Below are 24,004 nucleotides of genomic sequence, written 5' to 3' on the forward strand. Positions count from 1 at the left end.
TGTGATTGCGCTATTCCGAATCATCTGATCTATGTTTAATAGTATGCCATTCACCATGATGAAGATCTCTTATAACATTTTTTTTTCTTCATAATATGCACAATTTATATTTTTTGGAGTTTGAATTCCAACTCCAGATTTTATGGTGTAGAAGTATTAATGAATTTTTCTGTATAATCTACGAAATAATGCCTAGTTCAAGCTTAGTAAGCAAAACACATTAAAAACTTACAATTATGAAAATTTCTAAAACTACAGCGCAACATTTTAAAATAATAAGCTATTTCTTAAAAAGCATTAGAAATAACAATCCTTTGTTCCAAAATATAAAATGTTTCTAGGAAATCACAAATGTTTAGGAAAATTACTTTTGCCGATAAAATATAACTAAAGTATAAATTAAAATCATTTCAACCAATTATAAAAGACATAATATATAATTAGTTACACAATTTTAATAATGTTAAATGTTACTTAGAAAGTTGAAACATCTTATATTTCAAAACATTGATTTTTTCTAAAACATTATATATGTTAATACATAAGGAGTACTATTTTTTTCCGAAAGCCTTTTTAATCCAATAGTTTGATTAAAAGTTCATTAATACTTTTATCGACACTAGAAGACCTGAATTTCGGGTCTCAGAAAAAACGGAATTATGTGAATTAAAAGAGAAAATGTTTACAAAAGATCTGCATCATGGTGTAAGAAGTATCGTCAAGTATAGATATGATAGAACGACTTATATGATACAATCAGACGTGAATCCTCGTAACACATATAAAATTGTCTTATATGTCGGTTAAAAAAAGGAGTACTATTTTCGAGGAGATTAAGAAGTTTATGTTTCATAACGGGATCTCTCAGATTTGTATTTGATGTCCTGAAATTCATATACAGAATTCTCGAGGTCCAAACCTCGGGATTTTATTCACAAAAGTTACAAAACTAGTTTTTCTAAGTCGTGTTATTATTTACTATCAGTCTATCATTAACAAATACTTAGTTTTTAGTTATTTAAAACAATATGACGGCACAGATTTTTTGCGACAGTGGTTGGTTCATGAAGACATAACGTCAAAGTTAACATTTAAATCAAGAAGAAGAAATAACAGAGGTTTTGAAGATATGATCTGGAATTTTGGGGGCTTAAAGCAAAATAAAAAATAAAAACCAATATACTACGTACGTTGGTATAAATTAGATTCAAGTTACATATGAGAGAATAGAGAAAAAAACGTACTCTGGTGTATATTAGATTTTGAGTTCTGTGAAGTATGAACTTAACCTTTTTAATTTATTTAACCACTTAACTTTTGTGCTGTTTAGCTCATTTAACTTAGTTTAAGTTACTAAAACAAATTTAAAATAACGTGAATTTTATATGATCACAAAAAATTTTATTTATATGTATAATGTATATAGATTTTTGCATCATGGGAACCTATAAAAATGAGGCTATGTTTGAAGAGGACTAAAAAAGTTTTTCTCAAGTAATTGGGTCCTCTTTTGGGCGTAAATTATGGAACTGAATTATTAATCGACCATGATTGCAATTGCAAACCACTAGCTACAGTAATTAAAATGAAACATTACAAGTATAAATATGTGGAATGATCTTTTTAGATGCAAATGTGCAAACCTCCCAAACACTGTCTTGGTATCATTTGAAAGTAAACATGCAAAAATGTCTTTAGTAAATAAAAAAAAGTTGTATGTTTTATGACAAATTAAAAAATTTATACAACTAAAATCGTAAATGAGGTACATTATCCACTATAAAAATAAAAATACAAAACTAATAGCAACAAGAAGAGAGAAAAACATTTATATAAGCGATCAAACTCCAAACACAAATTTGAATACACTCCCAACATTCCATGAACAGATCCCATATGATATAATGAATCTATGATGTGTTTGTGTGTGTATTTACAATGGTGAGCAGCGCTTTGCTGCTACATATAAATTATGTGTTATTCATTTTTAAAGTACGATTCCTGCTTGCACTAAAATGTCCACGAATAGTTATAAAACTTCGATACATATAAATTTGGAAAATAACTTTAGGTGATGATGCTCATGCTCTGTTGATGGAAATAATTGGAGCGTGGTTATCATCATTGTAAAGTGTTTACTTACCTTTTTACTTACTACATCCCAACCCAAACCTTCGCAACTTTTGTCGAGCTGTCTTTGCGCTCTTAAACATTTTTTTCTTCCCATTATTCATTGATAGATAGAAACCGGAAAACTAAATTACAGTTTACTCACAAATCTTTACCCTATATAAAACTATGATTACGCTTTTGCCACATGAGTTATTCCTTAAGAATTCAAAGAAAATTAGTTAAGAGTTTTTTTAATTTTTTTTAGAGTTTTCAATTTTACAAGATCAGGATTATAATATGGTGTTGTGCATATTTATTTTCTCCTTGTTGTCGGTGATGTGTGTATATATATAGGGAAATTGGATTCTATATACATATGAACACCAAAAATCAAGTTTATAACCAAAACAACATTTTGGTTATGATATTCTTTGTATAATATGTATAATGACAAAAGTTATCATTTATTCTCTGTTCATTTTCACTCTCACTTTCATCTTTGATCTCTTTTTTCTGAGACTATTTTTTATTTACCAAATTTTCTGTTTTATTCCATGATTATTTGCAGGTTTTATGAAGTTTTTAGAAAATGAATTCTTCAGACACTGTATAACCATCATCAAATCCAATAACTGATGGGCTTATCACTTTTATTCATATTTTTTTTGGTTTTATGATTTTGCTAATTTTCGTGGATTACGATTCAGAGAACATGTCGAACTGTTAGAGAAGATAAACAGTGTAAGGTACTTTGTACTATTCTATTTTATAAACATAGAATAGACATGGTTTTTTACTATTTCAAGAAAATATGAATTTGATGGTGTGTTTGTTTAGTTGATGGTGTTTCAGTATAAAGTTTTATGTGTCAAAAATTTATATCTAATGTAAACACTTTTTTTCATGAACACTATATTTCAATGAAGAATATACACAAAATTTTGCAACACTGCTTGTGAATACTATACTATCTATTTTATTATCTAAGAATGATGTAGTCATCCTCTTCCTCTTCCCCATCCCCCTCCCATACCTCTCCTCCTCTCCCCTATCCCTCCTCCTCCCCTCCTTCTCCCCTCCTGTCCTCCTCCTTTACCGCGGCAAAGCATCACTATCACACTTTCTTAACCAATAAATGATTTACATTGTGATGTTTCTATGTATCAAGTTCTCTATATTATTTATAGATATAGTATAGTATAATATGTTAGTTATGCATAATACGTTAAACACATAAGAATTATGTTTAGTACAGAGGAAAGATGCATGTCTACTTTATATATATTGCGTTCGGTTCATCCTTTTTCTTCTCTTCATCTTCTTTTTAATCTCTCTCTTCTTTCTCTCTTCTTTCTCTTTCTCTTATTTTTCTTCCTTGTGATGTATTGTTGGTGTTAATAGATTGTGTTGTGCTATTCTATTTGATAACATAGAATAGAAACAATTTCTTAATGTTTTCTCCTCCTTCCCCTCTTTTGCAGCGCCCCTCCCCCTCTTTCTCATTTGTCGTGGCAAGGCATCACTGTCATTTTTTCTTAATCTATAACCGATTTACTTCGTGATGTTCTATATATTAAGTTGTCTATACTATTTATTTACTATATAGTATAGTATAAATAACTACTTCAATTTGCACTGGATTGAATTTAGAGTTTAGGATTTGGGTTTATGGTATATAGTTTGGGTTTAGGGTTTAAGGTTTGGGTTTAGGATTTAGGATTTGGGTTTAGAGTTTGGGTTTAGGGTATATGGTTTGAGTTTAGGGTTTAGGTTTAGAATTTGGATTTAGGGTTTAGGATTTGGGTTTATGGTATATGGTTTGGGTTTAGGGTTTAAGGTTTGGGTTTAAGATTTAGGATTTGGGTTTAGAGTTTGGGTTTAGGGTTTATAGTTTGGGTTTAGAGTATATGGTTTGGGTTTAGGGTATATGGTTTGGGTTTAGGGTTTGAGTTTAGGATTTAGAATTTGGGTTTAGGGTTTAGAATTTGGGTTTAAAGTTTAAAATTTAGTTAAGGGTATATAGATTTGTGTTTATTTGTTTGTTTTTGCCTATATTATATGATATTTAGTTTAGGATATAATGACTTTTGTTTAGGATATATGATTTGGGTTTAGGGAATTAGGATTTTGGGTTTAGAATTTGAGTTTAGGGTTTATGGTTTTTGTTTAGGGTTTGGGTTTAGAGTACTAGGACTTGATTTTAGAGTTTGGATGTATCGAGTATTCCATACCATATTCTGTATAGCATAGTCACGTAATTGATGAAACCCAATCTCATAACTAGTTAACTTACTATCTTATATCGTGTATAGTATAGTATCACAGTTTTAGTATTAGAATATCAATATCATGCTCACGCGCCATAAAAAAGAGTTTTGTCATATTTGTGTACAAATTATTCCATCTGCTATTTTTAACTGTAGCATGGCTATATCTTTTATTTTTTTCTCGGCTATAAATATAGAGCAAAATCACCCATATATATATCAATGGTCAAATATGGAACTTCGCAAAATCTATGAATATAAAAGTTAAAACTGAAACATAATAGACAACAAACAAATATTCATGCATGATATTTTCTAAAAAAGAGCTAAAACGTTTTTTTGTATTTGATTTTAAGAGTTCAAACTTTAAATTACCTTATTAATAATTTATGTTATTTATGTTGATAGATAAGTGGTTATTATGCTCGGAGCTTTATAATAGTGATAGATCAACGATATTGGATGTAGATGTCGATTGGTAGCACTATAGAGCTTATATGCACCATATTTGTTTTTGATGTACATAAATATGCCCCCATACTTTTTTACAATACATGCATATTGTCACATTCGATAAGTGGAAGGAGCAAAAAGTTGAATAAAAAGAAATATATCACCCAATAAAAAGTTGAAGATAAAGAAAAGTGGACTAGCATCCAATCCTAACCCTTTAAACTCATGTTCAGTTTCTTATAATGCCTTTCAACATTGTGTAATTTCATTACGAATATTTCAAATTAAAAGTGTTAGTTTTTTATTGAACAAATTAAAAGTGTTCGTTAAACAAACTTTTCAACCTTATATTTACTTATAAGCGAATTAATGAATAAATAAAAGACTAAACCTTGATTTTTAGGTTATGTAACGTTCCACCTTATCGATAATGTGTTGTACAAATGATATAACTTATACACATATACACGCATTAAGAAAAGATAAACGTTTGGATTTTTAAAGTGATCAAATGATATTAACTGTACATAATTTATTTGTAGATTTTAACGTACCATTCTGACGTCAAGACAAATCCCACAATATATGACTACAACACATGTATGGAACTTTTAGATCTGATAATAGTAACAGACAGGGCCGTCTTTTTTTTTTAACACAGACATACGATTAATAAAGCAGGCCAACTATTAATAGCTGGTTAGAGGATCAATACTGCAAGAGAATCAGCTAGGAAGTTCATGTTTCTTGGAATAAAAGAAAAGACAATGAAATCAAAAGAGAGGGATAGATGCTCGATGTCCCGGGTGATTCCGTAGAGATCCGTCGGGTAGTTCTTCGAGGTAATGCTAGCAACGAGTGCTTGACAATCTGATTTGATACAGATTCTTGAGTAGCCGGCTGTCCGTGCGTGTAAGAGAGCCGATCTTATGGCGAGTTCTTCTGCCATCTGAGGAGTCGAGGTGTGCTCAAATATGGAGGTTCCTTGGTCTAGTCGTTCCCCTTGAAGTGTGAAGAAGATCCATCCACACCCTGCGCGCTGGGTTGTAGCTTGCCAAGCTGCATCAATGAAACAAACAAGGGTATCAAGAGGCAAATGATCAAGCAAACCATGTGATGAAGGCGGTCGTTGTTGTGCAATATTTGCTTGCGCCATGGTCCACTCTTGGGCATTTCTGATTGACTTTGTGATGAGCTCTGCTGGCGTAGTTACTCTGTTTTCAAAGACAAATAGGTTCCTTGCTATCCAGAGTCCCCATATTATCCATGGGAATATGTTCCCTGTTACTCCGAGAGGAGGTAAGTTTTTCAGCTGGATTGTCAAGAGTAAAGCTTCACCGAAGGAGGCGCAGTCTGATGGCTTGAAGTCCGTGGTCCATAGATGAATGAGGTCCCATACTTGTCTAGCAAAGTTGCAGTGGAGAAAGACGTGGTTGGCAGTTTCCAATTCTCCGCAGTGCTTACAGGTAATGTTGGCAGTGAGGCTTCTTTTTGCCAGATTTTCCCCTAATGCAAGAGCTATTTTTGTGATCTTCCACAAGAAAATTTGAATCTTTGGAGATACTTTGCATTTTCAGACAGGGCCGTCTCAAATTATTTATGGATCATATTCAAAAAATATTAATGATATATTTAACATCTAATAGAGTAGTGTTAAAAATTTATAACTTTATTTGATATTTTTTCTTCTTGAAATTACCAGTTCTAAATTTAGTACTATGTCAAAAAATTTAAAACTTTATATTATAACTTATATATCTATTTTCAAAAATTCTTAATTTTCTTTTTATTTTCAATTTGAACTATGTTCAACCGTTCCACTTACACATGCCGTTAGACAGCCATGGTCCCAGAATTATGGCCATAGCCACCAGCTTTCTGTTTGTGAAAAATAATTATTTCGCTATTTTGAAATTTGGCTCTGATCTTTCATATTCATTGTCCCACTATTAAACCTAAAGACCGAAGAAAGAAAAAGAAGCATTAACTAAAATCATATATACCAACTAGGGAAAAGGAGGATCGCGATTTACTTATAAAGAAAAACATGGCTTACTTTTTATTACAAGAGAATGTGTTTCGTGAGAATTCTCATAAATTAATCAAAAATCAGGTGACTAAGTGAAGGAAAATGTGAAATTAAAAAGTTCATTGCCGACCAAAATAACTAGTTGAGCCATCGAATCAATAATTTCCATAGATCACAACTAATATTTGATATGTGGCCGAAGCCACTAAACATGAAACAGTTTAGGGTTTTCAAAGACACAAACCAAATGAAAATGCTAATTAATACTGGCTGGTTTATTAACGGGAGTTGTATATACTGATAGTAGCATGAACATGTAGCATAAACAATTAATACGCGTTTGTACAGAGCAGATTCTGAAATTAATAGTTAGAAACAATCATAGCTTAAGGATTAAATAATCTATATATTAATGATTTGGTGTTAAATGATTTATACAACAGATTAGGTATTTAAAATTTGGAAACCAAATCAAATGTTCTGTTGGGGTTTGGATACCTCCAAAATTGTATTTGCGTTCGTGGATTAAATTAATCCATGATTTCGAAAGACCTATTAACATTGCTAATATCTTCTGTTCGGAACTACGTTAGGTGCTAGTCGGACGGTAATGTCGGATCTAATGAATTATTAAAAAATCGAAGATTAATCAGAGTATACACGGATATTAATTTAATTATTATTTTATTTTATTATAATGTTTAAATTAAATATATTAATATAAATATGTTAGAATGTAATAGTTTTTGTATGTTATTATTAAAATTTATATTTATTGGTTTTTAAAAGAAACTTAATTGTTAACAAAAATGAATATCATATAACTGAAGTAGAAATTAATCGAGAATTATATGTATATATACTGTATAGTAACATGCGTACTAATACCAAAGTTATATATAGACAAAAAGTGTCTATTTTGTACGCTCACATAGCACACATTGATCAAAATAGTTCACTTAAAAAGGTAAATAGACATTTTTTGTCGATGGCCCATCTTTTAAAATCAAGTGATAGATAGATTTGAATCGTTCCGAAGAAATACTATATCTAACTGGACCTGATTTATGTAGAAAAAGAGAATACTGCTATCTTTTTGCTTATGTGACGAGAGAGTCTGTACACAAACTCTATGTCACGGGTATTCAGACGATGCTGAAGTCCAAAAATATGGCTTGTAGATGTCGCAATGAGACTAATTCGGAGAAAATTGCTGGCCGGTCGGAAGGTTAGCGTCCACCAGATCGGAACAATCCGTCTTCATATGTCTTGTGGTGCAATGTAACTCTTGTAAATATGACGTTGCGCATATGAGTCCTTCCAATTCAGTATGAAGGATTAATAAGTTTTTCCGGCACTCTTAAAATCCAAATCTCTCGACTCCTATTTGATCTTTGTAGACTATCCTATAAAATTTATATTTGAAGGAAAGTTTAAGAGATGGGGTTAGGATTAAAAAGATATTAATATCTGAAATATTTAAAAAAAAAAATTTCAAAAAAACCTTTTGAATATCAAAATAAAATTTCTGAATGTTTTTTAAAAAACTTGAAAGAGGTTAATTTTTTTGAATTGAAAAAAGTATTATTCGAAATTAATAATAGCAAGACATATTTTATGTTTATTTGTTTAAAACTAATTATTTATATGTGTATATATCTATAAAGTAAAGATAGAAAAGTCTTTTACCTATTTAATCATTTTCTTTGGTCATTCTTCTTTTTGTATTTGCTATTTCTTAGCGTAATTTAGCTAAATTTCTATTCATACTTTACTTTTTTCATTTATTCATCAAGAAGAAATAAATTATACGCTTATGTTTCTACAAAAAGTTAATAATACTTTGTAACTAAGAGCATCTGTATCGGTCAAAACAAATAAGAATTGATAAAAAATATCATTATAGTATAATATTTACTTTTTATTTTTTATAAAAAAATAGAACTAATAACTAGCTGACACTTGTGGTTTCACAATGGTATTTTAAAGGTTGTTGATCACCTAAAAAGATATTTATAATTTGATAAGAAATATAACATTTATTTATTTATTTTTATTTTTCTGAACATTTTTTAAAGTTGTTACATTCCAAACTGGCTAACGTAATTCCTGAACAAACGTGTAACAGCAGAGATATCGCGTGATTCCATTTTTTGAAGCCAGGAGTGACTTGTAGAGCAGGGTCGCACCAATGCATTGCTATAAGAACTCAAGTATATATACGATGAATTCAAGTGAAGTATTGTCCTTCACTAATAGTTTCAAGTGAGGAACAAAACACCAAAGGAAAATCACCAAATGCATTGCTATAATAACATATTAATATGAATAATACCATGATTCCAGTTTCCAACACTAAATTTAATTCCCCTTCGTAGTAAATACAAAACCAAAGTCGACAAGTAAAAATATAAAAGAAGCAAAAAGTAAGCATGTTTACTCGTTTCTCCAATGTAGAGTCGAAGTATGTAAGTAATCTCTGTACATTATCTTTCTTTTTTTTTTCTTCTGGTTCAGTGGTGGTGAAACCTTTCGTCTGAGACTTGGAGAGTCTCAATACCTTTCATCGCAGAGTCATACTGTTTCCTGGTGGAAGATGATCTCTTCCCTTCCGACGTTGAAACCACCCCAGAGTTTCTTATTCCGTCACCGTCACGGCATCTCTGTAGCTCCTCTGACGTTACTCGCCTCGATGATCCTGCTGACTGTGCAAACAGTGACGTTCTTGGCATCTGTGAACAATGAGATTTTTTAGACAAAGTCAATAAAGATTTTTGGACTAGAGAAAGAGAGAGAAACAAGGAAACAGAGCATTTTTTTTTAAAAAAAAATTACCATTGGGGTTCTAGTAGACGCAGAGTTGTCAAGAGCTCCAGAGGTTCTCCTTCTTGATGAATCCATCGTTGGTCTCACTCTCTCTTCCTCCCCTTCAAGAAACAAAGCTTAAAACTCTTTCAAACATAAAAACATTTTTCTATTGGTTAAAAGTGCTATGTTACCCGCACTGGTTCCAGCCGCAGGAGTTGCGAGGCCACGTGATGGGGCAGCTGTTAGTTGTGACTTTTGGTACTTCAGTATGGTCCAGTCAAAGACATAATCCAATTGAAACCCTGCAGTGGATTAAAAATGATATGAGAAAGTGTGTGTATTTATTTGGGAGAAACATGGAGGGGCAAAAGATTCAAGAACCTTCACGGACAAAGAGATCCCTGAATATTCTTTTGAGATAATTGTAGTCTGGTTTATCTTCAAACCGGAGGGAGCGGCAGTAATGAAAGTAAGATGCTAGTTCGGATGGGTAGCCACGGCATAAAGACTGGATGCAAGATGAGCAACTTGTGTCAAGTACAAGTTAAGGATCAAAAACTTTTGTGGTTGAGAGACTTTACCTCGATGGATGTAGAGACTTTCTTTTCGCTGATTCTCTCATACTTTTGTTTCTTGGTTCCAGCTTTAAGTCCTTGCCATGGAAGACTATAAAAAGAAACCACGAGGAAACATTCTTAAGGAATGTGAAGAACAAAGTGAAAGAATGAGAGGCTTGTAGGTAAGATAATAATACTCACCTTCCTTTAAGGAAATACATGAGGATGTAACCAAGAGATTCTAAGTCATCCCTTCGGCTTTGTTCTGTATGATATAAATAGAGGTATTAGTATAAGGACAGTGTCTTGAGTAGGTTCAAGTAGTTCGGATAATTCAGTTCGGTCGGGTAGTTCGGTTCAACATATATCTTACAGAATTAACCCGAAATAAAGTTTGGTTTGGTTGAGTTTGGTATTCGGTTTGGTTTTTGAAAATCCTACCCAAGTTTTTGATTTCGATTATATTTTGGTTTAGTTTGTTAAAATTTCGGATAAGTTCAATTAATTCGGTTCGCAATTTAGTTAGTTCGGTTTGGGTTTTTGGTATAGTTAGTTATATTTTTTTTTCTACGAAAACCTAAGTAGCCACGAACCAACCGAAAACCTTAACTTTTTTATAAAAAGACCTACCGAATCGAAATGAAAACTTAACCGAACTAACCAAAAAAATTGGTTTGGTTTGGTTCAAAATCTCAGCCCTAGTCTGGAGCATTACAACACGAAAGACTTACCAATTCCCAAGTGAGTATTCATACTAGCGTATCTTGCAGTTCCAGTGAGATTCTTATTTTCTCTGCAAGATAGAAAATGGAAGCAAGAGTTTAGAAAAAGAAGAAACATAGATTGATTAAAATCCAATGATGTCACCTGTAAGGAATGTGCTGATGAGTAGTGTTATCCCTGTACTTCTTAGCAAGACCAAAGTCAATGATGTACACCTTTAGAAACAAAGAAGTCATTTCGGATATGAATAATAATTTGGAAATTAATCTGAGAAGAGAAACAAACATATATGTGAAAGAGGAAACCTGGTTTGCACGTCTTCCTAACCCCATGAGAAAATTGTCAGGCTTGAGGTCACGGTGAAGGAAAGATTTGGAATGGAAATACTCAACACGGGTTATCTGAATATCAAAAACGGAAGTCAATAACTGAACAAGTGTAAGGAGAAAGGACAAGCGAGAGAGAGAGAGAGATGTACCATTTGATCAGCAAGCATGAGGACTGACTTGAGAGAAAGTTTCCTGCTACAGAAATTGAACAAGTCTTCAAGACTAGGGCCAAGTAAATCAATGACCAGAACATTGTACTCGCCTTCAACACCAAACCACTTGACATTTGGAACACCAGCTGCCACATAAAGTAAAGGCTCATGAGTGACTTACGGTCATATTTATTAAAAGAATTAGAAACAGAGAACCAAGAGATGAGCTTTTTTTTTTTACTTCCTCCCTGTAGAAGTCTGTATAACTTGGATTCATAGAGCAGCTGTGGATGTTTTGTCTTCGCATTTTCCTGCAAAAAAAAAATAAAAAAGGCAACACGCTGATGCTATCAAGACAAAAACAAAATTTAGGAACCCTAGCTAATGTAATTTATATAGTAAACAACATACATTGTCTTATCTCTCTATCTTTTCAATTAATAACATTCACATGATGCTAACAAGACAAAAAATAAAATAAAATTAAGGAGCAAAGCAAGAGAACTCACAAGCTTGATGGCAACTTCTTCATGTGTTTGAATATGAGTACCTAAGGAAAACAACAACCCCCATGACAAATGTTTAGGGATTGAGAAAATATCAAAAAACATGTTGAATTGAAACAAAGGGTTGTGTAAAAGAGGAAACCGAGATAGATCTCTCCAAAAGAACCGCTTCCGATTTTGCGTCCGAGACGAAACTTGTTTCCCACGCGAGCCTCCATCGATGTTTTTAGAGAACCTTTTGATCCTCTGTCCGAAATAAAAATGTGTCCTTTAGAGAACCCTTTGATCCAACGGAATCAGCAGCGCAAACCCAAAATTTATCTCCTTGAAACAAACAATGGAAGGTCCGATTTCTGGGAAATTAGGGCTGAAAACAGGGGAAAGCAGAGGAAAAAAAGGAAGCTTTGGTTGATGGGAAGAGAATGTTTGTTTGTTTTGGGTAGTTTCCTCTTCTTCTCTATCCTGATGTGTTTGTTGTACACGGTTCCAAATATCCGGTTTGATTTAACCGGAAAGCCGGTTAACAGTGCTCCATTAAACACTGGCTATAATCAGACGATGTTGAAATCTCTAATATCATCCGTTTAGTAATTCGATCATATGAGTAATTATTAGGCTATCACCTTTTCGGAAGTAGATTTTTCATCTCATTTAAATTTTACGGTTGATCCAAATCGGTTCTTTCATTTTGTTCGGTTTACTTTGGGTATCTTAACGTATATCACGCGTGGAGTGAAAAAAAACGTTTTTGAAAGAGAAAAAAATGAATTAATTAATTTGGGTTGGCTACGAGAGAGAAATGGGTCACCAAGCGTGAGAGCTACGGATCGGTCCCGTTGGGTGGGCGGTAAAGGTCGTTTGCCATGCGACTTTTAGTAGTATAATAAAGAGTCGACGTTCAATACTAAACGTAATCCCCACGTTAATCGTTATTTTCCTTCCGTATTTTGACTTTACTGGTCTGAATATTTAATCATTCTTTGTACGATGACTTTGGTCGGTCGAAGTATAAACTCTTTTCGAGGAGCAAATTATCTATATACCTTAACACCTCGTAATATTTTTTTTTGTTAAGTAAACACCTCGTAATATTTTTGAACGTGTGCCTGTTGAATTGCACGAGAAAATCGTTCGTTATAATCAAAAACCTTTTTCATTCAGCTTTCTATATTTTATGACTATAAAATCAAAAACCTTTCTAATTCGGCTTTCTATTTTCGGCTCCAAACGGCCTCTCAATCAAGTTTTCATAATCATTAAGTTTTGTTTCACATGATTCGATTTTTGATGGTATTAGATCACTGGTTTGTGTGTTCTTTGTTATTTGGAAAAAAAAATCATGACGGTTCCGATTCAGTAGTTTGTAGAATTTCGAAATAATCTAACCGTTCTACTTTTCAAATTAGAACAATCTTGGAACTGTCAAGGAAAAGATAACCAAGAGCTCTTGGCCTAGTGGTAAAGGAACTCCAGCTGGAGTACCCGCCCTGGGTTCGAGTCGTCTTGGCCACCTTCCCGCCTATAACCGTGCGTGCCCGGATGAAAGGCCTCGTGGGGATTAGTTTGGGTTTACCTAACCGTGCGTGTCCGGATGAAAGGCCTCGTGGGGATTAGTCTGGGTTTACCGCCTGGGAACCTTCACGGTTATCAAAAAAAAAAAAAAAAAAGATAAAAACATGGAGAGTTCATCAGGCATTACAAACCTCCATTTCTTTTGGCATTTTCTAAAAGGAAAAACGGTTAGATTCATTACCAACAGCGCTTAAACCAATTTTATTAGTCAATATTGTGATGAGTCTATCTTGGAGTTTTATGGGGAAAACAAATTCTCCATAAAATACATGAAGAAAGGGTATGATATATTTGATCTGATTATAAATTTTCAGAATAATAACTTAGCAATTTTCCATTTCTTTATTAATTTTTTTAAAAAAAAAAATTAACCGGGAAATGTTTTTGTATCTTATAAAATTCTTTTGATATTAACAAATTTGATTTGCTGGAAATTATCTGAAAAAATATCATGATATTGAAATAGATGTTACAAATCCCTTATATACTAAAATGTAAGAGCATCTCTAATGTACACCTCTATATTTTCCTCTAAAATAGAGATCTCTATAATAAAGGTCAATTTGATCCAATGTGTACCTCTATAATATAGTTTTTCTATTTTAGAGGAAAATATAGAGGAATCTCACTTTTTATCTCTATATTTAGAGATGAAAATGATAAATCTTTATATTTTCCTCTATTATAGAGGCATACATTGGAGCAAATCTACATCTATAATAGAGTTTCTCTATTTTAAGAAAAAATATAGAGATATAAATAGAGATGAGTTGAAAATGTTCTAAGTTACCTAACCAATTAAATTCTGCCATGTAGAAGAAAAATAATTTAGAAAGTGAAAAACAATTGAATTTCTATTTTCATCCTATTTTTCTGCAATCCAAATTTTGTAACTATTTATATTCCTTTTTTTCTCAGAAATCAAAACCCACGTTCACTTTTTTTTGTTGAAAGAAGGGCTTTTTAAAACCCACGTTAACTTGCATATTTTGAAACTGTTTTCTTCATCTCCTCTCTTATATAAATCGCAAACCTACTCTACTTTTTTTTTCCAGATTGTCTCTCTTGCAAACAAAATCCATGTCCAGCTTCTTAAATATTTTCTTTTACTTTCATTTGTCGTTCCTCTCCTACCTTATCCCCTCCCCCCTGCTCAGAGAATCAAAATCCTTTTGCCCGTCCTATTTCTCTTGACCCTTCTTTTTCTGGCTCTCTCCCTCAATCAAATATCCTATCATCTAACCCCTTTTCCCCTCTTTTGCTAAACACTATCCCTGCTTCTTTTGTTCCTGGTGGGTCTTCCAGTCTTTCGGAGGACCTCCCAAACCTTTCTTAATGAGTGTTAAACTCTTTTTTTGGAATGTCCGTGGCCTAAATGACCCGGTTAAGCATAGACCTTTTATCTCTTGGTTAGACTCAAATAAACCACTTTTTGGAGCTATTCTAGAATCACATATCAAAGAGCCCTCTCTAAGCCCTATCTTATCTTCACTCTGTCCTAATTGGTGTTTTTCCTCAAATCACTTATCTGATCCTGATGGTCGAATTATCCTAATCTGGAGAGCTTCCCTAAAAGTCACTATCCTTTGCCAAAGTCGTCAAAGCATAACTTGTAAGATTGATTTCCCTAATCACCAACCGATCCACTACACGGCTGTCTATGCATCTAATTTGAGTGCAGACAGAATTGATCTTTGGGCAGAGCTTATCAATCTACAAGCTACTTTGGATATGGATACGACTAACTGGATACTAGGAGGAGATCTAAACCAAATCAGTCACCCGTCTGAGCACTCTGACCCATCAGTCACGGGGCTCGATAACCAAATGTATCTGATGCGTGACAGTATGATTCAGATGGGATTATTTGATCTCCGATTCATTGGAACTAATCACACTTGGAGTAACAGCTGCCCCTCCCACCCTATCACTAAAAAGCTAGACAGACTAATGGTCAACTCAAACTCCATATCAGCTTTCCCCCATGCCTTAGCCACTTTCCTTCCACCTCTTTTCTCTGACCACTCGCCCTGTGTCCTAGACCTTGCATTTAAGTTACCCTCAGCTGGTTCTAAGCCTTTTAAATTCCCTAACTACCTTATTAAGCACCCGAACTTCGCTCAGCTAATACAGGAAGCATGGATTCACGCTGGGAACACTTGTCAAACGCTCACTCAACTCTTCTGGAAACTAAAAATGATAAAGAGTGACCTAAAGCTCCTGATCAAAAATAACTATTCAAAAATTCAAGAGAGAGTGGTAGAGACTAACCGGTTGCTTCAACTTGCGCAGGTACAGGCTCTGCAGAACCCTTCGACGGCTACATTCCAAGCGGAAAGAGAACTTCATGAGAAGTGGCATTTCCTGCGGGTGATAGAGGAAATATACTTCAGGCAAAAGTCGCGTATCAACTGGCTAAAGGAGGGGGACCTGAACACCACTTACTTCTTTCGGATTTGCCAGACTCGAGCAAGCTACAATGCGATAAGAGCCTTCCTTGCGATCAATGGACGATGGATTACAGACCCTGAATGTATGAGTCGGCATGCGGTGTATCACTTCCAGTCAGTCTTGGGGCCCCTAAACTACTATCCTCCTGTGATCTCCTCCCTCCCCCACTGGTTTCAGGAACTTATAAACTTCTCGCCTTCTCAAGAACAAGTGACTACGCTACTCTCTCTCCCTACCTCTGAAGAGATAAAGTCCTGCCTGTTCAGATTAAAATCCAATAAGGCGCCTGGCCCGGACGGGCTAACCTCTGCCTTCTTCAAAGCGTCGTGGGACTCAGTGGGAAATGAGGTGCTGGTGTCTATAAAGAACTTCTTCGCTTCTATCTTCCTGCCTGCAACATCAAATGCCACAATACTTACGTTAGTCCCTAAGTTCCCTGGTGCCTCTAAGATCACTGACTTCAGGCCTATTGCATGTTTGAATACCATCTATAAGGTTCTCTCTAGGCTACTTGTCAAGAGACTAAAACCACTACTTCCTACACTCATTCTACCAAGTCAAACGGCATTTGTGAGGGGCAGGCTATTAGTAGAAAATACTACTCTAGCAGGAGAACTGATTAATGGTTATCACAAGAACTCAGGACAGAAGCGTATTACCATCAAAGTGGATATAGCGAAGGCGTTTGACACCCTCTCTTGGGAGTTTCTGTTCTCATGCCTCCAGGGACTTCAGCTGCCTTCTCGATTCATCAGACTTCTCAAAGCATGTGTCTGCACTCCATCCTACATGATAGGCTACAATGGATCAGTTCATGGCTATTTCAAAGGGAAACGTGGGTTGCGACAGGGAGACCCTCTATCCCCCTATCTATTTGTAATAGCTATGAATTGTCTATCTCATATGTTGAATCAGGCTGCAAGGGAAAATAGACTAAACTACCACAGGAATTGTGCCCCAACGAAACTTACCCACCTCTCCTTTGCTGATGATCTTTTGATCTTTATAGATGGATCAATCCACTCTGTTCAGCAAGTACTGCAGGTGCTAAGTGAATTTGAAAGAAGGTCGGGTCTGGCGGTGAGCATGCAAAAGACGAGTTTCTTTGCGTCTGGCCTCTCCTCTGAAGAAACTGACACCATCCAAGCTTCAACTGGCATGTCTCTAGGCTCCCTACCCTTCCGCTACTTGGGTGTTCCACTGAACTCGAAGAAACTGTCATTGACAAACTGTGAGCCACTCCTGCATCAAATTAAATCGCGATTTTCCTCTTGGTCAGTCAAGTCACTATCGTTCTCTGGTAGACTTCTACTTATTAAGACAGTTATCTCGGGCATAACTACCTTCTGGTGCTCTGCATTCATCCTCCCGAAAGCTTGTATAAACCGCATCAATTCGCTCTGTAGTATCTTCCTGTGGAAGGGAAATATTGAAGGTCACAACTCGGCGAGGGTCTCTTGGGAAACCCTTGTACTCACAAAAAGGCAAGGTGGACTAGGTATCAAGGACTTACTAACCTGGAACAAGGCATGCTCTCTGCGTCTGGTTTGGTTGTTATTTTTCAGGCCTGATTCGGTTTGGGTCCAATGGTTCAAGGAGGTCATACTCAAAGGCAGCCTAAGCAACTACTGGACTACACCACCACGTCAATCTTACTCATGGCTTGTCAATAAATTGCTAAAACTTAAGCAGACGGTCTTCCCTCTGTTAAAGTTGATGCTTCAGAATGGAGAATCGGCACGGTTCTGGAGTGACAATTGGTCACCGTTTGGTGATCTGAATGCATACTTGTCAGGTTCTCGCTCTGGTTTGGGAATCCCTCGTACTGCTACTGTTGCATCGCTCTGTAGGAATGGAGCCTGGCTACTTCCTCCTGCACGCTCTGAGCAGCAACTCTCTCTCTACGCCTACATCACCACATTAGAGCTTCAGCCTAACCAGGACTACTACATTTGGGAGATAAATGGACAGAGGTCAGACAGCTTCAAAACTGGCATCCTGTATGACTACCTTAGGGAACCGAAATCAGATGTACCTTGGAGCACTGCTGTATGGTTCTCTAGAGCTATCCCACGACAAGCATTCCATGTGTGGCTGGTGATCCAGGATAGAATTCCTACAAGAGACCGTTTACGTCGCTGGGGAATTCAAGTGGATGATCGATGCTTACTCTGTAATGCAGCACAAGAATCAAGGAATCACATCTACTTTGAGTGCAACTACAGTCATGATCTATGGAGTAGAGTGGCGATTCGCTTACGGCTACTGCCGCAACGTGATTGGGCAGACACGGTCAATCAGATGCTATCTCTACCTCCACCGGCTGCTCAAAGGAAACTAACTCTCCTCGCTTGGCAATCGACGATGTACTGGCTTTGGCATGAGAGGAATGGTAGGCTCCACTCCAACACCTTCCGCTCTCATGATCAGATCTTCAAACTGGTGGATGTGCAGATGAGGAACAAACTACAAAGCTTCAGGACTGAAAATCCAACTCGATCTTCCACAATGATGCAGAGCTGGGTGCGATTTGCCTGACCATCTTCGCCTCTTCGTCTTCTGAGTTCTCTCTCGATCTTTCGTGATCATCGAGGAACACCTCAACTAAGGATTCTTGGGCTTCTTTTTCTAATCTATATTTTGGGCTGTAGTGGGCTTTATGTGATTCAGTATTTACTTAGGGTTGGGTCTAACTAAGGCTTTTGGGCTTGTAAAACATTTTCAGTTTCTCTTTTTTAATTTAAGTAAGCAAGTTACAAAAAAAAGTAAGTGTTTAGTTGTTCTCTTTTTCTGAAACACTGTGTTTCATTGTTATCAATCTTATCTTTCCTGCAATAATAATATATATAATGTGTATATTATCAATCTTATCCATGTACAACCATAATAAATGTGCGTTTTCTTTGGCTTATAATATAAATCCAGATATCAGTTTTTGAATCTGTTTCTCTCAGTTATATTTTAAAACTCTGTTACATATTTTCTATAGATGAAGAGAACAAATCTTAAAGAAGATGACAAGAACCTGCAACTATGCTCAACCATCTCAAGATGGTGAAATCTATGTTCATATTTTTTTATGAACACTATCTATGTTCATATCTAATCTTAAAATTGTGTCAGTTTTCTTTTCAAATGGATTTTTTTTTTTAAGAAATCTATGTGCATATTCTATTAATTTAAAAATAGTGTCAGTTATTTTCAAATGGCTTCGTGTATAAGTTAAAAATCATAATATATGTTAGTATTTTTTGTCAAATAATATATGTTAGTATATTCTAACTACTCACTCACGTTTTATTTTTTTATCACAAAACCTGAGTAATTATACTAGATTTGAAATTAATAAATATATATAGATACAAACTCCTATTAAATTAATTTAAAAATAAAAGGAGACAAATATGAAGTAACTATCCACGATTTAGTATCCCACAGGAATAATTAATCATTTTTCTCAACTTACCATGCACCAATAATGAATTTAAATTTTCAGTTGTGGGATAAATTAGAAATGTAAGAAGTTTGAGATATTATTTTCTTAATTAACGTGTGTTATTACATAGTTGCATTATCAAAAAACAATTATCAAGATAAATTATCACACAGGTTAAAAATGCATTTAAATTATTATTTTTTTGCCAATGGCTTTTAAAAAAGGAAACAAAATATTGTCAAATTATATTAATATTTTTAAACTAAAGACAAAAATTAATATTAATTGCAAACAAAAATACGTTTAAAAATAATATATTTTAATACTGTCAGCCAAACACTAAACCCTAAACCCTAAATCATAAACCCTAAACTTTTGGGTAAACCCTAAACCCTTGGTAAATCCAAAATGGTTGGATAAATTCTAAATCCTACGGTTTAGGATTTATCCGAGGGTTTATGATTTACCTAAGGGTTTAGGGTTTAGTATTTAGGGTTTAGGGTTTAGTGTTTAGTGTTTTGCTGATTGTGTTAAAAATATTTTTTTAAAAAATCCAAAGATTTAGGATTTATCCAAGGGTTTACCATGGATTTAAGGTTTATAATTTAGGGTTTAGTGTTTTGCTGACGGTATTTTAAATATAAAATCTTTTTTTTTGCGACTAATATTATTTTATATTTATTTTTTGTTTTAAAAATATAATAAAACTTGACAATATTTTGTTTCCTTTTTTAAAAGATATTGAATATGAAATAATGAAATCCTATTGGTTGGATGAACCTAAAGGTTCACTCTAAGGGTGAACCCAAGTATTTCTCTTATCAGCATAAATTATCAATTTTCTTATATTATCAGTAACAAAATAGAAATAAAGAAGGAAAATAGAGGAAACCATTAAAAATATATAACGATTTGTGGAGTTTAGAAGATGATGAATGCCATAAAAATAGGTAAGAAATATCTCACACGTTTTTCGTTGCATCAAAATATTGATATTACTTCTCGACACCAACGCGGTACTGGGTTCGATCCAGTCCAGGTAAAATCCTCCCGGGAGAAGCGGACCGCTGCCTGACCGGACCCATAAGATATTATTTTTAATAATTGTTTTTTCTATCATAATTTATTATGTTTTTTTTTGTTTTTTAATTACTTCTATTCAGGACACAAAAAGTATATTTTATGAAAGATTTATTTGTAAGAAAAACATAAAAATTGAATGAATTAAATATAGATAACATATATCATGTATATATTTTTAAAAACAAATCCTTTTGAAAAATCTATTTAAAACAACATCAGATATTCTGTAACAGTCTATTTTCTTTAATATTATCTATGTAAAAATATTTATAGAATGTGTAAAATTAAGAATTTATTTTAATTTAAAATTATAACAAAATTTGAAAATATAATAGATTTATCCGTGCATAGCACGGCGGGTGTACACTGGTTAAATTATAAAAGGTTACATGTTATATAACTGTAAAACTGTAAAATTAAACTAATTAAACTTTTAATGGGGACAAGTACCCTAACTATAGAATAGATCAAGGAAGACATAAAAATTGAATGATATCAGATTAAAAAGCAGTTGCAATATTAATTCTTTGGACTTGGATGACCCATGCAAAACAACCTAGGAGAGACACGAATCTTTGGACTGGGCCTTGGTGAAGGTATTGGACCAAATAGTCCCATCGTCATGTTAACCACACGAGGAGAAAGGTTAACTTGCTCAAGCGCTCGCGTCTGCAAGTCGACGGGGTAGTCACGTACGCACCCGATCCTAGGTCCATTTCCAGTACTCCACTTGCATGAAAGGCGTTTCTGTTCCATGAAATCATCAGCCGTCGCATCAACCGTGATGGCCTTAGTTTCATCTCGACTACTCGGCTTAGTGCTTCCTTCATTGGAGACCATATGATTATCATCATCAATTGCATTTAACTGAGAAACAAAATGTAACCATCAATAAATTACGTAGTTAATCTATTTTTAATGAAATTGATACTTTTAGTTTTTATAATTTACCTTGACGTTAGTGAGATCCACATGATTTTCTTTTAAGAAATCGATAAATTCTCGAAAATTCTCTTCTGTGGGGAGATAATGACCACTATACGGCCACACAGCTTCTAAAACTCCGTCGTGTGAGACAATTCTACCGGCGGCGATGATGGCAGCCCCGGAGAGAAAACTCGAATGTTGAAACCGACCTTTTTGTTTTTGACCAATGTATAATTTTCGTGCCGTGCTCAACACGAAAATCCATTTGGTTCCTTCGATGGTCTCAATGAAGTTCTTGTTTTGTCGGTTGACTAGTTTCCCTCTTTCCACTACAACTTCGTAAGCTTGTCTCTCTTTCTGTTAAGATAACCGTATCGAACCATAATTAAAATCGAACTTGATTAGTTGTTAACCGGAATTAACCAAATAAGAGTGAATACATACCGGACCAAGGTAAGTGATACATTGGCGTTGGAGAAGAGTTCTTGGACATTTGGTGAGATTCACTTCTTTGCCATCTCCAATATCTAACCTTTAGAACCGTTCAGAAGGTTTTAACATCAACTCAGCTCAACTACTTGTGAAAAAAAAGAAATAATTGTTGACTAAGTTTGATTTAAATTTACCAGAAAAAGAATGGTTGTGTACTCTCGCTTTCCGACCAAACATCGTAGTATAAATGTAAATTGTGTCCGTACCTATGACGTGGATCAATCTGTACAAAAATAAAATAAAGGAGACATTATTATATATCAAAGTTTCGTTAAATTTTTATATAATTAAGCAAATCAAATAAAGCCGAAACTTACGGCTTCTAACCAATGTCGCAATGCTAGTTTCTGGGCTTTATCATCTTTCAACAATCCCTTCCCTACCTATATAAAACACATAGGGGACTATCAAATTATGAAATGATAATGTATGATATTAACTACTTGGTTATGTATAAAATAAAAAGGTTCAATTTTATGTCCACTTTCGTAGTTAATTTACCTTTGCTGCTTTTGTTCCAGCTCTTGCCCACCTCGACACAGCAGTCTCTGTTTTCTGGTTGGTTCGTTTCGGTTCTGATGCTGCCAATTCCAATTCTTTCCACCTACACCAGAGACGTATTATTTCATATCAAATATCCGGTTTGTATAAAGATGAACCTACTTTTATTATAATATATTTCTTTTGGTAAAAACTTTAGTCAAAATGTAAAATTCTCAGTGCAAATGCTTTCAACTTTTAAGCATTCTTTCTAATAAAATTGGATTGACGATGCATTTTTCATGGAATATTATAACTTTGACGTACCATAACTCTTCAACAACTACTGCACAGTCAGCGAGATTTCGACGCGTTCGATAACTCTTGTAAACCTTTTGTAACGTCACGGCCGCAGCGTCAAGCTCCGTCGACGGTCTTGGGGACCAAAACGGCTTCGGTGCAGGTACACTTAACGCCGTTAGATTCCCTATGATTCCCATTTTACCCTTGTTCCTTCGTTTCGGAGGCGAGCCTCTTTCGTCCTCGTCTTCTTCTTCTTCTTCTCTGTCGTCCACCTGGACTAGACTCGTGAACGAGAGACTCCTCTCAAGAATCATGTTATCTGGTTTAGGACCCTTCAAGTTTACACCTTTTTTCGTTTTGGCCCCAAAATTCTCATCTTTGCATTTGTTCCCCTGCTCGACCAAATCCTTGAACGATAGAGTCTTCTCCAGATACATGTTTACGGGGTTATTCAGAACTCTTGGTGTTTTACACTCTTGGGAATCTTTCTTGAAACTGTTGTCTCTTTGTAAGAATCCAAAAGATAAAGCCATCAAAGCTACCTGCAAAAAAATTAGAAGTAATGATTCAGACAAGAAATGAAATAGTTTCTGCTGGAACCCAAAGATTGAGGAAGACACTTACACTGTTACAATCTTGAGAAGTTTCGTCGAATGTTGTTGGCAGAGAGACCTATTAAAGACAAAAGAAGAACTCTGTTTCTGGTAATGTCTCTTCTTTACTCATCTGTCGTCTCTATATATATAACTTTCTTCATTTTATTAATATTATTAATCGATATATAAAGTATGACGTAATTATTTTAGATTTTCTTCAGAACAAGTTTGGGACTGGACCTTAGGATACGCAGTTACGCACTGAAGATTTTTCGAAGTCTTAATTCAAAGTTTTACGTTTTCCTCAAATTTAGATCTTTAATAAATCAAACCACACGATCTCTTTGATTTTCAATGCAACATAAAATACATACTAGCGTGTGGGGGCATCTTTGAATACGTCCTCATATTGGATAGATGATCGTACTCACAATTTATTTTCTACATTTTTATAACACTGTTAGGAGTTGTATACATTATATTATATACTTTATATTATACAGTCTCACATATGTGAGAGTATGTTATATACGCATGGCGTTACGCATGGAGTCTGTGGGAGGCATCTTTGAATACGTCGTCAGGTTGAATGTATAAACGTACTCAGAGCTTACAAACTTTTTGATAACATTGTTAGAAGTTTTTTTTTTTTAGCATTGTTAGAAGTTATATACATCTACATATTACATACTAACTTATAATTACATATGTGATATACGCACGGAGTT

At 34.5% G+C, this 24,004-nt stretch overlaps 3 protein-coding genes across 4 annotated transcripts; all 3 read right to left on the reverse strand.

The window, feature by feature from the left end:
• Window positions 1–5,532: 5,532 nt before the first annotated feature.
• On the reverse strand, window positions 5,533–9,058 carry LOC108837698 (uncharacterized). Its single transcript, XM_057004220.1, has 2 exons — window positions 8,947–9,058; window positions 5,533–6,350 (listed from the first exon to the last, which is right to left on the reverse strand). The coding sequence occupies exons 1-2, from the start codon at window positions 9,056–9,058 to the stop codon at window positions 5,533–5,535; spliced, it is 930 nt and encodes a 309-aa protein (XP_056860200.1).
• Window positions 9,059–9,063: 5 nt separating this feature from the next.
• Window positions 9,064–12,363, reverse strand: LOC108839954 (casein kinase 1-like protein 12). Of its 2 annotated transcripts, none has more exons than XM_018612742.2 (13): window positions 12,079–12,363; window positions 11,940–11,980; window positions 11,672–11,741; window positions 11,428–11,576; window positions 11,255–11,350; window positions 11,094–11,164; window positions 10,958–11,019; window positions 10,428–10,491; window positions 10,251–10,335; window positions 10,051–10,177; window positions 9,861–9,971; window positions 9,697–9,779; window positions 9,064–9,593 (listed from the first exon to the last, which is right to left on the reverse strand). In XM_018612742.2, the coding sequence occupies exons 1-13, from the start codon at window positions 12,152–12,154 to the stop codon at window positions 9,375–9,377; spliced, it is 1,254 nt and encodes a 417-aa protein (XP_018468244.1). In that variant the 5' UTR covers window positions 12,155–12,363; the 3' UTR covers window positions 9,064–9,374. The 2 variants fall into 2 exon arrangements, with proteins under 2 accessions (XP_018468244.1, XP_018468243.1); XM_018612741.2 differs by having other exon boundaries at window positions 9,697–9,788.
• An 8,417-nt stretch (window positions 12,364–20,780) lies between these two features.
• LOC108840639 (IQ domain-containing protein IQM5) lies at window positions 20,781–23,548 on the reverse strand. The gene is made up of 8 exons (XM_018613469.2): window positions 23,305–23,548; window positions 22,705–23,222; window positions 22,399–22,501; window positions 22,215–22,280; window positions 22,032–22,120; window positions 21,850–21,937; window positions 21,430–21,762; window positions 20,781–21,345 (listed from the first exon to the last, which is right to left on the reverse strand). The coding sequence occupies exons 2-8, from the start codon at window positions 23,211–23,213 to the stop codon at window positions 20,998–21,000; spliced, it is 1,536 nt and encodes a 511-aa protein (XP_018468971.1). The 5' UTR covers window positions 23,214–23,222; window positions 23,305–23,548; the 3' UTR covers window positions 20,781–20,997.
• Between the last annotated feature and the right edge of the window lie 456 nt (window positions 23,549–24,004).

Source organism: Raphanus sativus, chromosome 2 (assembly GCF_000801105.2).
Source record: "Raphanus sativus cultivar WK10039 chromosome 2, ASM80110v3, whole genome shotgun sequence".
NCBI classification, from domain to species: Eukaryota; Viridiplantae; Streptophyta; class Magnoliopsida; order Brassicales; family Brassicaceae; genus Raphanus; species Raphanus sativus.